The sequence below is a fragment of the Mytilus edulis genome, chromosome 10 (assembly GCF_963676685.1).
Source record: "Mytilus edulis chromosome 10, xbMytEdul2.2, whole genome shotgun sequence".
Classification (NCBI taxonomy): Eukaryota; Metazoa; Mollusca; class Bivalvia; order Mytilida; family Mytilidae; genus Mytilus; species Mytilus edulis.
In genome coordinates, this window is record NC_092353.1 from 21997494 (window position 1) to 22009797 (window position 12304).

The 12304-nt window shown below is 32.3% G+C and overlaps 2 protein-coding genes across 2 annotated transcripts; both read right to left on the reverse strand.

Moving 5' to 3' along the window:
• Positions 1-2697: 2697 nt before the first annotated feature.
• Positions 2698-5537, reverse strand: LOC139492636 (uncharacterized). Its single transcript, XM_071280790.1, has 4 exons — positions 5436-5537; positions 4693-5122; positions 3497-3783; positions 2698-2811 (listed from the first exon to the last, which is right to left on the reverse strand). The coding sequence occupies exons 1-4, from the start codon at positions 5535-5537 to the stop codon at positions 2713-2715; spliced, it is 918 nt and encodes a 305-aa protein (XP_071136891.1). The 3' UTR covers positions 2698-2712.
• Positions 5538-7414: 1877 nt separating this feature from the next.
• Positions 7415-11886, reverse strand: LOC139492637 (uncharacterized). The gene is made up of 5 exons (XM_071280791.1): positions 11833-11886; positions 10386-10439; positions 9793-9873; positions 9090-9146; positions 7415-7774 (listed from the first exon to the last, which is right to left on the reverse strand). The coding sequence occupies exons 1-5, from the start codon at positions 11884-11886 to the stop codon at positions 7415-7417; spliced, it is 606 nt and encodes a 201-aa protein (XP_071136892.1).
• Positions 11887-12304: the final 418 nt, after the last annotated feature.

The window sequence follows — 12304 nt, forward strand, 5'->3', positions numbered from 1 at the left end:
TGCAAAGCCACTAACAACTAAAAAAAAATCATGCATCTAAAACTAAACAATCATTTTTTCTTGGTGGACAAGATTGCTCAACTGAACTTTATTTTTTGAAAACAGAGAAACATATCAGACACAAGAAAATATTTATTAATTGCAAATAGTCTAAGGGGTAGGTACAAGTTTCAATAATTGTATGAAATGCTTTTAATTTTTTTTGATGGTCTGCAAAGTATGCTCCAAAAGTGCAGACACAGTGTACCAGTCCTGTTTGGTTGCCTCTACACAATGTGCAAATGTTCTGTGCTGAAATAGAAAAGACATTTTTTAAAAGATGTTTGCTGGTCATGTTTTGGAATTTTTGTCAGACTTTAGGAATCCTCAGGTTTTATCCATTGGACTGTCATAAATATTTTTGACTGCTTATCCCTAAGTAATCATAAATCTTTTACTTGTTCAATAGTAAGCCATTTTTATTATCTTACAAAATCTTTTCAATAGTTATTTAGAAATGAAACTGTTAAAAAAATCGAAAAATAACGTTTTCCTGCCAAATATCTTTGGTTAATATCTCATTGACCTATGATTATTTTTTCTTTTGCATCCAGATATCTTTTGACAGAAGATTGATCACAATGTTTGACTTATTTTATAGATACATATCTTGAACCAAATTGTGTACAATTTGCATTACCCCTACTTTGTAATGAAACTTTTTGAGAATCTCAGTCATATAATGGCAGTGTGCACCTCCTATTTTGAACTTGATCAAATTGATTTTTGGGGTTTCCAATACCAAAACATGAAATTTGCAAGGAGCAGGGGTATAATTTTGTGAGCTCTGATCATAGGACCTCTAGTTTTTATTTACTTTAATTTCATTTATTTAAAAAAAAAAATTAAGTTTTTCATTTGGGTAGGGGGTGGTGGGGGCGTGGGGTGGTAGGTATACCCAAAAAAAACTTTTTTATATAAAAAAAATAATACTAACCTTCAACTCTTCATTCTCTGACTTATAAATACAAACAGAGACATGCCAGTTGACACCTTTCTGCCCAAACCAGTCACTTTGTTTTTCGATAATATATAGTAAAAATTGTTACAAATGTTCCCCTCATCGAACAATGGGGATGTGATACAATAGCCATTTAATCCTGTCTTTAATTAACTCCAGGGAATAAAAAAAAAACGATATGTAAATAGTCTCACGGAGCTTCAAATGAGTACAATTTAATTTAAAAACCTTCAAAGTTTCGATTGTTGATATACAAAAAAAACACCTTAAACACAATGAACACCATGCGGTACTCACTATTGTATCCCTCTGAAATCAAACAAATACAATGACATGCATTTTATGAATAAAAACCTCGAATTTATCAAAAACAAGGAAACACACATTGATATACGAACGAAGGAAATACATAACAAATGAGTAACGAGATCTTAATTCACCTTCTTTTCATAATATATTACTTGGATGAAGTGTAGACTAGAACAAAACTTTAAATGCACTTTTATTTGGATTTATTTAAACTTGGTCCAGTTTGCTGTTGGATTTTTTTTGGGTTCCACATTGTATAATTTACTCTGTAATCATTACTTAATAATTTCAGTTTTAATTTGTTTTTTCTTATTTATTGCATTTGTAACACATATATGTGCATTTCGACATATTATCAGTCCGTTTATATCTTGGAGTTTTAAACAAAATAACGTTAAACCTTCTGCAAACAAAACTCTTTGTCTATAATTGTTTGGCAACTTTAGGCCCCTTTGGTAATAGCTTCCAGTAAATGAAATTACGTGCAAACGTCTATAGATTCTCTATTTTTTAGTTCGAAAGATTTAAATGATATGTTTTCAATTTTATAAAAGACTAAGGATTTGCATTTTGCGTGACAATGAGACAGTAATCCACTAAAGACCAAGGAACAATGATATATGAACATTTATCTTACCTCCAATACATTTCTGGGGATATGGTTGGTTAATTGACCACACATGGTAACTATAAAAAAGAAGATGTGGTATGACTGCCAATGAGACAACTGTCCACAAGATACCAAAATGACACAGCCATTAACAACTATAGGTCACCGTACGACCTTCAACAATGAGCAAAGCCCATACCGCATAGTCAGCTATAAAAGGCCCCGATATGACAATCTAAAACAATTCAAACGAGAAAACTAACGGCTTTATTTATATAAAAAAATGAATGAAAAACAAATATGTAACACGTAAACAAACGACAACCACTGAATTATAGGCTCCTGACTTGGGACAGGCACATACATAAATAATGTGGCGGGGTTTAACATGTTAGCGGGATCACAACCCTCCCACTAATCTGGGACAGTGGTATAACAGTACAACATAAGAACGAACTATAAAACTCAGTTGAAAAAGGCTTTAAGTTAACTCATCAGATGGACAAAAATACAAGAGGACTTGGTCGGGTACTTGTACATCCCGACAACAAAAATACACCAGGAACAGATATGAGAGTACTCGCAGTTATATGACAGCTAGTGCAAAGCCACTAACAACTAAAAAAAAATCATGCATCTAAAACTAAACAATCATTTTTTCTTGGTGGACAAGATTGCTCAACTGAACTTTATTTTTTGAAAACAGAGAAACATATCAGACACAAGAAAATATTTATTAATTGCAAATAGTCTAAGGGGTAGGTACAAGTTTCAATAATTGTATGAAATGCTTTTAAAATTTTTTGATGGTCTGCAAAGTATGCTCCAAAAGTGCAGACACAGTGTACCAGTCCTGTTTGGTTGCCTCTACACAATGTGCAAATGTTCTGTGCTGAAATAGAAAAGACATTTTTTAAAAGATGTTTGCTGGTCATGTTTTGGAATTTTTGTCAGACTTTAGGAATCCTCAGGTTTTATCCATTGGACTGTCATAAATATTTTTGACTGCTTATCCCTAAGTTATCATAAATCTTTTACTTGTTCAATAGTAAGCCATTTTTATTATCTTACAAAATCTTTTAAATAGTTATTTAGAAATGAAACTGTTAAAAAAATCGAAAAATAACGTTTTCCTGCCAAATATCTTTGGTTAATATCTCATTGACCTATGATTTTTTTTTCTTTTGCATCCAGATATCTTTTGACAGAAGATTGATCACAATGTTTGACTTATTTTATAGATACATATCTTGAACCAAATTGTGTACAATTTGCATTACCCCTACTTTGTAATGAAACTTTTTGAGAATCTCAATCATATAATGGCAGTGTGCACCTCCTATTTTGAACTTGATCAAATTGATTTGTGGGGTTTCCAATACCAAAACATGAAATTTGCAAGGAGCAGGGGTATAATTTTGTGAGCTCTGATCATAGGACCTCTAGTTTTTATTTACTTTTATTTCATTTATTTAAAAAAAAAATTAAGTTTTTCATTTGGGTAGGGGGTGGTGGGGGCGTGGGGTGGTAGGTATACCCAAAAAAACCTTTTTTATATAAAATAATATAATACTAACCTTCAACTCTTCATTCTCTGACTTATAAATACAAACAGAGACATGCCAGTTGACACCTTTCTGCCCAAACCAGTCACTTTGTTTTTCCCTAAAAGACATGGGTAAGAATGTCATGGCCCAGTCCATGACTATGACTGCTTGTTCTGATGAAAGGCTCTTCAAAAGATCACTGCGGCCTTTGTCTTGGTTGATGGTTCTTACAATGTGTCTTTTCCAATCTGTTATTCTTTCACAGGCTGATTCAATGTCACCATATATGTCAGATAGTAAATCTGGTGGAAGTTCATCTGCAATAGTCAGAAAATATTTCAGTTTAGTTTACTTTCTTATTACAATAATTTTAAAATCTATCTAAACTGACACTGTTGTTGATGCACTGAGTTACAGATTAATTACTGATGACAAACCACTACTTCAAAACCATGGCATATATAAACTATGTGATATATAGAGAGGTATTTCGAAGTAAATCATCAATAATTTTTTTAGCATATATCAAGGAGACATTTAGAGCTTTCAGGAGATGTGCTGGAGTAAAGTTATTGCAAAAACTTTATATCAAATTTGTGATGTATGTCACATATTGTTTTGTTTTGATTTGAGGACTCACAGTTATGAAATTATTGTATATTTACGATATAGACATTCTGAAATGTAGGAAATAAAACTGATGATCCTTTTTAAAAAATTCAAATAACAAGAATGTGTTCATATTACACGAATGCCCCACTCGCACAATCTTTTTTATGTTTAGTGGACCGTGGAATGGGTGTCGAAACTATAATTTGACATTAAAATTAGAAAGATCATATCATAGTGAACATGTGTACTAAGTTTAAAGTTGTTTGGACTTCAACTTCATCAAAAACTACCTTGACCAAAAACTTTAACCTGACACAGGACTCTCATTATCTATGTTCAGTGGACAGTGAAATTTGTGTCAAAACTATAATTTGGAATTACATGTAGAAAGATCATATAACAGGGAACAAGTGCACTAAGTTTCAATTTAATTGGACTTCAACTTCATCAAAACTACCTTGACCAAAAACTTTAACCTGACAGGGGACAGACGGACAAACGAACAGACACACAGACCAGTAAACATAATGGCCCTCTACTATCGTAGGTGGGGCACATAAATAATATTTTTGAAATTGTAATTCTGTATTTGTTATACTAACAGTGTATCATACCTCCTAAATTTCGGATCTGGTTTTTTACTTCCAGAACAGTGTTGGTGAATAAATCACATCTGTCACAGCTTGTGTCATGAATGTGATCACTGCACAGCTGCTGATGTTTTTGATCCATAGGATCAGAAAGGGCAAAACTAATGCAGTGATCAGCACATTTATCCTTTTGCTTAATGTGAGCCTTGAAATCTGTTTTCAAGTAAAGCTTTGCTGCTAACAGCTTCTCTCTGCATTCCTTAAGTTGTATTAGCTTGTCATTATCTGACACATATCTTTCAATGCTTGACAGAGTTGATAATAGAGTTTCAAATCCCAAAGCACCATCTGCTGCAACATTATCCAGTCCTTTTAAATTAGTTCTTTTTGATGCAGGACATGCAGCCAAAATTTTGAAAAGAGTGGCTCTGGACAAAGGTGAGAAATCTGTTACCTGAAAAATAAATACATTACAGACAGATACTTAGGACACATAACAGTTTTACTTTAAAACATGTTTCATAATCACATTTTGAAACACTGATTATGCAAAATTTTGTCAGGTATTCATCTTAATGTCATCTTATCAATATAATATTATCATTTTAAAATTTTTAAGTTTAGCAGGCCTGCCTTCAATTCATGAATACATTCAAAATAAACAAATGATTTCAAAGTCAGTTCTTACAAATAAATTAGATTTTACAAATTGATTAGATGGGCTTCCATGGAAGAAGTATGTAGCACATAAAGCTTCTGACACCTACATGACCTAGTTGAGAAAATTTTGTGAAGACCACACACATACATGTACTACGAAGCAGATGCAAGACGACAGAACGTGATCTTTCCACATGCTCAGGCAACATAATGAAAATATATTTACCTGATGAAATGAAGGATTCAGGAAGAAATCTAGTGCATGATCAGGCTTATCTTTATTCATTTTTTGGCGGACACATTTTTCTTTAATTGGAGGTGGAACACCTGAAATATATCAAATAAATGTTATGCTCACAAATGATACAACAAATATATGTTTCAGTAAAAAGTAAGTTCAAGAGCCATGTATGTATAATCAATTACTCAGTAAAACTTGCTTTTAAGAACAAAACTAGATATCATTGAGATGGGAGCCATCTTTGTGGGCCCCGCTGTGAATAATGTGCATTAAAAATTGTATCTTTACCATAGGACATGGGTTTATCAACTGAAATCAAAGTTTTTGACCTTGACCTTTGACCTAGGAAGTTGTAAATAAATTATGACACACCCTTTGGTGTTGGTTTATAAACATGTCAAGTATAAACTTTGAAATGATAACGGTTCTCAAGATATAGAGCAGACACGATCTTTACCATAGGACATGGGGTTGTCAACTGAAACCAAAGTTTTTTTACCTTGACCTTTGACCTAGGAAGTTGTACATACATCATGACACGCCCTCTGGTGGTGGTTAATAAACATGTTAAGTATAAAGTATGAAATGATAACGGTTCTCAAGATATAGAGCAGACACGATCTTTACCATAGGACATGGGGTTGTCAACTGAAACCAAAGTTTTTTTACCTTGACCTTTGACCTAGGAAGTTGTACATACATCATGACACGCCCTCTGGTGGTGGTTAATAAACATGTTAAGTATAAAGTATGAAATTATAATGGTTCTCTAGATATGGAGCGGACACAAAGTGTTACGGACGGACGGACGGACCGACAGACTGATCACTATAGGGCGACCCGCCTTTGGCGGGGCCCTAACTAACCAAATCTAAGGATGATAATGAAAAGCTACGAATGTAAAAATAAATGTGAAATCGTACAAACAGAAATCTCTAAAATACAAGCTTTGATTGTCTCTGGTAAAGAGAAAAGTACCACTTACATTTATTTGATGCAAAGACTGACAGTGTCCTTTCACAATCACTGCAAATGACATTGATACTTTTAAAATATTATAAATAAATGGTTTCAGTATTTACAAAAAAATCCTCAATTTATAATTTTTGTAACTTTGGTAGATCAAAGAGTGGGTGTATTAAAAGAGACATACAGAAATGATTATGAAGAGTGTTATACCTTTTCCACAAGTCTTTGCATGTATTCTGGCTTGGTCAATCTCATATATGCTAATGCCAGGAAATATGTCTCTCAGCTGCTGCTTTGTGTAATTTAATAAGATCATTGACAGGAACTGCTTTTTGGTGCACTTGTCAGTTGATTCTTTGAAGAGTTGAACAACCAGCTCATCTACTTTAGGTGATGGTGTTGAACACTGAAATAACATTTCAAAAATTAACATTTAAGTTATATTTTTAAATCATAATCTCAAATAAGGGTATCTGCCTCAGTGATGTAATGGTTAGCGTAATCGACTTGAGTGCGGTAGGTTGTGAGTTCGACTATAAGCCTGGTAGAACCAAAGACTTGAAGTTTGTATTTGCTGCTTCTCTGCCAAGCATGCAGCATTTTGAAATACCCAGAAAAAATGTTAAAATTCCATAACTCCTAAAACAGTTGTCAAATCAAAATGTGTATAAAAAATGGGTGAAACACATGTGATAGCAAATAATTGCCAGAGGTTTCAATTGGTTTCAGAGCAGTTGTTTCATAGTGACCTTTGGGAAGACATTTAAATTAAAATTGTTTGCTTAGACTAACTCATTTCCTCATTGACAAATAATGTTAGGAGGTTAGATTCTATATTCTATCAGTTGTAACTGTTTACTCAAATTGCAAATTACTCTACATTTTACATAGGCCAAGTATAAAATATATTACATTAATCTCAAAAATAGTTTGTTTCAAGGGCAGTATATTTACCATGTCCATATCTACAAAAAAATGTATGAGTTGCCAAACTTTTTTTGCTTGAAATGGTGCAAGACATTCAAGAGCTTCATGAACAGTAGCAGATGCTTTTCTCTTCAGGCTGCGCACTGTTCTTGGTTTGAGTTCGTTAACATCCTTCCTTATTTGGTATGTAATTGGACTGATTTTTCCCCCACCAATAATGTTCAGTGCACTGTTTATTTCCTCTAAGGTGTTTCTTTGTATGTCATTTTCTGCACTCCATGATGATATCTGAGATGATGGCAGAGAAACCTTTAAAAAAATAGGAATTGCAATAGACTTCATTTTTTTAAATACAAGTACATGTATATCTCAGATTGCTTTTTGTAAATCATGTCTTGAATAATTAACAATGGCATGGAACGCCAAAGATTTTTCTTTTTCTTTTGGGGTGGGTAAAATTTCAATGTGAAATTATAGATTGTTGGGGTCGGCACAACTCATTTTTCTGATTGATGGATATAAATAAAATGAAACGAGAGTGGATTGTATCTGGCATTCGGAGAGTTGCATAGAATTGTCAGTTAACTCACTAAACATGCTAAAGCATACCCCCACTTCCAATAAACTTCAATAAACTAAATTAGTTCAATTATCTCCCTTGAAATATTTTGGACCAGGATTTTTGTCTTTCATGCACATTCTCAGATTATGTACTGCAAGTGTGTCAAGTTTCATCAATATCCATCAAGGCTTTAAGAAGAAGTTGTGCTTACGAGACCTGTTACCACATATTGCAATATCAAACTAAGTAAGTTCAATTATCTCCCTTGAAATATTTTGGACCAGGTTGTTTTCTTCTTCATGCATATCTTCAGGTTGTGTACTGCAACTGTGTAAAGTTTCATTAGTATCTGTCAATTTGTTTGGGAGGAGTTGCACTTACAAGATATATGTATGAGTCTGTCCCAAGTCAGAAGCCTGTGATTCAATGGTTGTCGTTTGATTATGTGTTAAATATTTGTTATTTATTCGTTCATTTTTTTTTATATAAATAAGGACGTTAGTTTTCTCATTTGAATTGTTTTAAATTGTCATTGAGGGGCCTTTTATAGCTGACTATGTGGTATGGGCTTTGCTCATTGTTGTAGTCCCTAGGGTGACCTATAGTTGTTAATTTCTGTGTCATGTTGGTCTCTTGTGGAGAGTTGTCTCATTGGCAATCATACCACATCTTCTTTTTTATATAGACAGACAGACTGACAGGGTGATTCCTATATACCCCAAAACTTTGTTTATGGGCCCATATTGACTGTGTGTTTACTACAGAATTTATTCTCTCGGTCTTAGAAGAAAAAAAAATTCTTGGTAGGGCATATATATTTTCATTTTTTTCTATAGATGGGGGTCTAGACAACTTACTGAAATTGAGTTTGTAAAGCTGAACTATCAAGGTATAAAAAAGGCTAAAAATACTTCATACAAGGAAATGTTTATGAGGATATATAAATATATGTTATAACTTATATGTGGCTGTTTTAATGTGGGTTTTTTTCTGTGTATGCACTGATTTTGTATCTATATATATATCCTTTTTTTCTATTGTGTAATTCTTTAAAAAAAATACCGTATAATTTTCTGAATCAGACTGTGAAATCCATATAGATGCTTCATCTTCACTTATCTGAAAAGAGGAATTTATTTCAGGTACTAATTACATACATACATGTGTGCAATACATGCAAGAAGAATACAAGATATGTTTTAATTATATCTTGCTCATCCTCATTCCAAAAAAGGAATAGGGTAAACAGGAATTTGTTTAGTGATGAATCTGAAAACATAGCACCTTGTATAGATAGATAGCTCTCATATATAAACCTTGATACCAAATTTGAAAAAAAACAGGATCTGAAAAAAATGTGACAAAAATTTCATGGGACAGACTGACGGTCTCATTTTTACAAAAAAGGTATACAGATTGTTTGACTATCATAAGACTCAACTTTGCTCAGTTTCAAGAAATTTGGGTAAGTTGTTCTCCAGTTACATTGCGAAATGTTTACGTTTACAGACGGAAGGACAGACGGCTGACATTTGTATACCATAATTCGTCCTGTCAAAATTGATGGACGTATAAAAACACAAGTTCATTTATTGACACAAATAAGTTTTATTATTTATAAGAATTTAACCCGTATAAATGGAGTGGTATTATAAAAACAATATAACCGGTAGTTAAATTCTATGACATTGAACTTTGATAGTTGATTTATTTTGAAAAAGCAGTTAATTTTTTCCTATTGATGAATATGTGTTAATGTCCATACCATGTCATTTTCTTCCTTAGCTGTCGTATCTTCTGACTGCATGCACTTATAAGTTGGCTGGTTCTGTTCAACTACTGAAAACTAATTAAAAAAAACAAAGTTTGAACAGTAAAATGCCGAGTAGTTAAAAACAGAATTAATGAGATGATGAATAGAAAAGATAATATGAATTGGATCACCATTTCATCATCTTTATTAATTTACCTTTTCGCAAATACATTTGTGTATTTTTTTTTCATCCAATACATCTTAAATAAAAACCATGTTTATACCCATTTTTTAAATTTAAATCATAATTGGTATGAATTTTGTATGTAAAAAACTATGTAAATCTATTAACTGAATGAAGACAGTCATCCTGTGAAGATCTTTGATCACTGGCTATGGGGTGTGTGCTTTTATTCCATGTTGAAGACTGTGTAGTAATCTAAAAATATGTCTGAGCTTGAGAGCTGTCTTAATGGCAATCATAACACATTTTATTTATAATTGAATGGAAGTGATTATGATATTTTTAAGAGGTTTTTAAATCATAAATAATACTAATGGCACATTACAAATATATGGCAAAAACATCACACAAAAATCCATACCTTATGCTCTAAATAATGGCCATCAGAATCTATGTCACAAGGATAAATGTCCATCTTAAAGATAAATGAATAATATATATATGTATCCTAAAATAGTAACTATAATTCCACCTTATGTAATAATGCTGTATTTTTATTGGATGAGAACCATGGAATTTTTCACCAATTTCTATATCTTGAGATTTTTTTTTCTCTGCCGGGGTATTTGCCATTAGGGAATTCCATATGCCGGGGTATTTGCTAGCAAATACCATGGCTGATGGGAAATACCCTAGCAAATACCATGGCAGATGGGGAATACCATTTCTAAAAATAACTCAATAAATTATTTCTATTCTAATATGACAAATTCATGGTCATTCTAAATATATGGTTCCAGATGAAATATTTTGGATAAAAAGCATCATTATTGAATTTGAACCGAATGACGTAAAAATGCCGGGAATGACGTCATATATAAAACTCAACGGAAACGAATTCTCAACCGGTCACATAAAACTGGAATCCACTTGTATTACGCTTCACTGAAACTGATAAACAAAGTGTAGTAAGTCAGCCGAGAACCAGTTTATTATCATAAAAAAGGGAGATATATATACAGTCAGTGACTGTACATAAAAAAAATGATAAGAAATGCTTATACGGTCAAATGCAGTTGACTGTGCAAATAGCACAGCTGCAGTGTATACAAAAATTATACACTCAAGTCAAAATTTTATATGATACCTGATTATAATAAACTTTCTGAGGTGGAACATTCGGTGGAATTAAACAATTATATCATGCTTACAAGGGGTATTTGCCAAAAATACCGGTTTCAAGGTAATCAAATTTCCCTCGCCTAACGGCTCTGGAAATTTATACCTCTCAACCGGTATTTTTGGCAAATACCCCTTGTAAGCATGATATATTTGTATAAAGTTTAGTTTGGTATACAGAATACAAGTAGTTTTAAAAGTGATTGCTTGACCAGCAAAATGGGATTTTTACCTCTCAAAAAATAAATTGAGGGTATGTTTTACAATAAGTAGATGATTGAGTCTCCAGTGAAATTTTGTTCAAACCAGTTTTCAGTTGTGTATTTTGTATTTCAGTGTGTCTAGACATCTCCAAAAAATGTGCTGTCTTGGTGGTCAATTTCTTTTGCATAGATCATGTTAAATTATTGCTGTTTACTGAGAAAGGTTAAATTATGCTTTTAAAAATGCTATATTATTGAAAAGTGAATCTTCTACTTTCTTAATTTACATTGCGTCTTGGATGGAGCCATGTCTTATTGGCACCAATACCACATTTAAGAGATAACTGTATTGTATTTGAAACTTTGCGGACGCCAATCGGTAGTTTTACTGTTACAAATTGAGTTAACCTGTCATCCAATCAAAATCATTGATACACAATAATTGCAATAGAAATACTTATTTATAAACTAAATAAATATCCATACCTGATCATTTATTCTTATTTCTCCTGAATTTTCATCACCAGGAATACTGTCCATCTAAAATACAGATAAATATATACATGTTGTACTCAAAATGATTTATAAAAATGATAAATAACAAACTAGTAGTGCGTTTACTTTTAAAAATATACCTGTGGTGTGAATCAAAGCTCCACATTGAAGGCTGTACTGTAACCTATAATTTGCTCAATTTACTAATTTAGGTGTTGTATGGATAGTTGTCTCATTGACAATCATACCACATCTGTTTTTGTTTATATAAATCATGTAAGAATTATCATTATGCATATCTAACAATTGAAAAAAAAACTATATTACAACAACAAAAAATAAATAGTTCTGAATTATCAATGTAGGAAATAAATGTAGCATGAAATATTTTTCTGTCAGGTTTGGATTGGTATGCTGAACATGTGCTTAATGCATAATTATAAATATTATAAATATTAACTAA

What these genes read in the sequence shown, in the direction of transcription:
- LOC139492636 (XM_071280790.1), bottom strand. Translation starts at nt 5,537, where the DNA reads ATGTTGCCTGAGCATGTGGAAAGATCACGTTCTGTCGTCTTGCATCTG. An exon ending in AATTTTCTCAACTAGGTCAT is followed by an intron (nt 5,123 to 5,435) that starts GTAGGTGTCAGA and finishes TTTATTTTTCAG; the next exon opens with GTAACAGATTTCTCACCTTT. An exon ending in CAGAGAATGAAGAGTTGAAG is followed by an intron (nt 2,812 to 3,496) that starts GTTAGTATTATA and finishes TTTCTATTTCAG; the next exon opens with CACAGAACATTTGCACATTG.
- LOC139492637 (XM_071280791.1), bottom strand. Translation starts at nt 11,886, where the DNA reads ATGGACAGTATTCCTGGTGATGAAAATTCAGGAGAAATAAGAATAAAT. An exon ending in GCCATTATTTAGAGCATAAG is followed by an intron (nt 9,874 to 10,385) that starts GTATGGATTTTT and finishes TTTTTTAATTAG; the next exon opens with TTTTCAGTAGTTGAACAGAA. An exon ending in CTAAGGAAGAAAATGACATG is followed by an intron (nt 9,147 to 9,792) that starts GTATGGACATTA and finishes TCCTCTTTTCAG; the next exon opens with ATAAGTGAAGATGAAGCATC.